General features: G+C 47.4%; 1 protein-coding gene across 1 annotated transcript in view; it reads left to right on the top strand.

The window, feature by feature from the left end:
* LOC135507226 (slit homolog 2 protein-like) overlaps nucleotides 1–2,500 on the top strand; it is a 640,120-nt gene that overhangs the window by 541,638 nt on the left and 95,982 nt on the right. The window contains 1 exon segment of the mRNA XM_064926820.1: nucleotides 1–84. This exon segment is cut by the window's left edge and continues 67 nt beyond it. Coding sequence (XP_064782892.1) covers nucleotides 1–84 — 84 coding nt within the window.

Genomic DNA, 2,500 nt, shown 5'->3' with positions numbered 1-2,500 from the left:
TCGATGCGAAGGGACCACGGTTGACTGTTCCAACCAGAAGCTGACCAAGATACCTGAACACATCCCTCAGTACACACAGGAACTGTGAGTTAGGAGATACCACACATTCAGGAACTGAGTTAGGAGATACCATAGATTCAGGAACTGAGTTAGGAGATACCACACATTCAGGAACTGAGTTAGGAGATACCACACATTCAGGAACTGAGTAAGGAGATACCATACATTCAGGAACTGAGTTAGGAGATACCATAGATTCAGGAACTGAGTTAGGAGATACCATAGATTCAGGAACTGAGTTAGGAGATACCATAGATTCAGGAACTGAGTTAGGAGATACCACACATTCAGGAACTGAGTTAGGAGATACCATAGATTCAGGAACTGAGTTAGGAGATACCATAGATTCAGGAACTGAGTTAGGAGATACCACACATTCAGGAACTGAGTTAGGAGATACCACACATTCAGGAACTGAGTTAGGAGATACCACACATTCAGGATCTGAGTTAGGAGATACCACACATTCAGGAACTGAGTTAGGAGATACCACACATTCAGGAACTGAGTTAGGAGATACCACACATTCAGGATCTGAGTTAGGAGATACCACACATTCAGGAACTGAGTTAGGAGATACCACACATTCAGGAACTGAGTTAGGAGATACCACACATTCAGTTCCTGTGAGTTAGGAGATACCATAGATTCAGGAACTGAGTTAGGAGATACCACACATTCAGGAACTGAGTTAGGAGATACCACACATTCAGGAACTGAGTTAGGAGATACCACACATTCAGGAACTGAGTTAGGAGATACCACACATTCAGGAACTGAGTTAGGAGATACCACACATTCAGGAACTGAGTTAGGAGATACCACACATTCAGGAACTGAGTTAGGAGATACCACACATTCAGGAACTGAGTTAGGAGATACCACACATTCAGGAACTGAGACACTGAGACACTGAGACACTGAGACACTGAGAGACTGAGACACTGAGACACTGAGAGACTGAGACACTGAGAGACTGAGACACTGAGAGACTGAGACACTGAGAGACTGAGAGACTGAGACACTGAGAGACTGAGACACTGAGAGACTGAGACACTGAGACACTGAGACACTGAGACACTGAGACACTGACAGACTGAGACACTGAGACACTGAGAGACTGAGAGACTGAGAGACTGAGACACTGAGAGACTGAGACACTGAGACACAGAGACTGAGAGACTGAGAGACTGAGACACTGAGACACAGAGACTGAGAGACTGAGACACTGAGACACAGAGACTGAGAGACTGAGAGACTGAGACACAGAGACTGAGAGACTGAGAGACTGAGACACTGAGACACTGAGAGACTGAGAGACTGAGACACTGAGACACAGAGACACAGAGAGACTGAGACACTGAGACACAGAGACACTGAGACACTGAGACACTGAGACACTGAGAGACTGAGAGACTGAGAGACTGAGACACTGAGAGACTGAGACACTGAGAGACTGAGACACTGAGAGACTGAGACACTGAGAGACTGAGACACTGAGACACTGAGAGACTGAGACACTGAGACACTGAGACACTGAGACACTGAGACACTGAGAGACTGAGACACTGAGACACTGAGAGACTGAGACACTGAGACACTGAGACACTGACAGACTGAGACACTGACAGACTGAGACACTGAGAGACTGAGACACTGAGAGACTGAGACACTGAGACACTGAGAGACTGAGACACTGAGACACTGAGACACTGAGACACTGAGACACTGAGAGACTGAGACACTGAGACACTGAGAGACTGAGACACTGAGAGACTGAGACACTGAGAGACTGAGACACTGAGACACTGAGAGACTGAGACACTGAGACACTGAGAGACTGAGACACTGAGACACTGAGACACTGACAGACTGAGACACTGACAGACTGAGACACTGAGACACTGAGACACTGAGAGACTGAGACACTGAGACACTGAGACACTGAGACACTGAGACACTGAGAGACTGAGACACTGAGAGACTGAGACACTGAGACACTGAGAGACTGAGACACTGAGACACTGAGAGACTGAGACACTGAGACACTGAGACACTGAGAGACTGAGACACTGAGACACTGAGAGACTGAGACACTGAGACACTGAGACACTGAGACACTGAGACACTGAGAGACTGAGACACTGAGAGACTGAGACACTGAGACACTGACAGACTGAGACACTGACAGACTGAGACACAGAGACACAGAGACACTGAGAGACTGAGAGACTGAGACACAGAGACACAGAGACACAGAGACACTGAGACACAGAGACACTGAGAGACTGAGACACTGAGAGACTGAGACACAGAGACACAGAGACACTGAGACACAGAGACACTGAGAGACTGAGACACTGAGAGACTGAGACACTGAGACACAGAGACACTGAGAGACTGAGACACAGAGACACAGAGACACAGAGAGATTGACAGA

The sequence above is a fragment of the Oncorhynchus masou genome, chromosome 20 (genome assembly GCF_036934945.1).
Source record: "Oncorhynchus masou masou isolate Uvic2021 chromosome 20, UVic_Omas_1.1, whole genome shotgun sequence".
Classification (NCBI taxonomy): Eukaryota; Metazoa; Chordata; class Actinopteri; order Salmoniformes; family Salmonidae; genus Oncorhynchus; species Oncorhynchus masou.
Note: the sequence above shows the minus strand (reverse complement) of the source record. Positions and strands in the feature narration are given on the sequence as shown.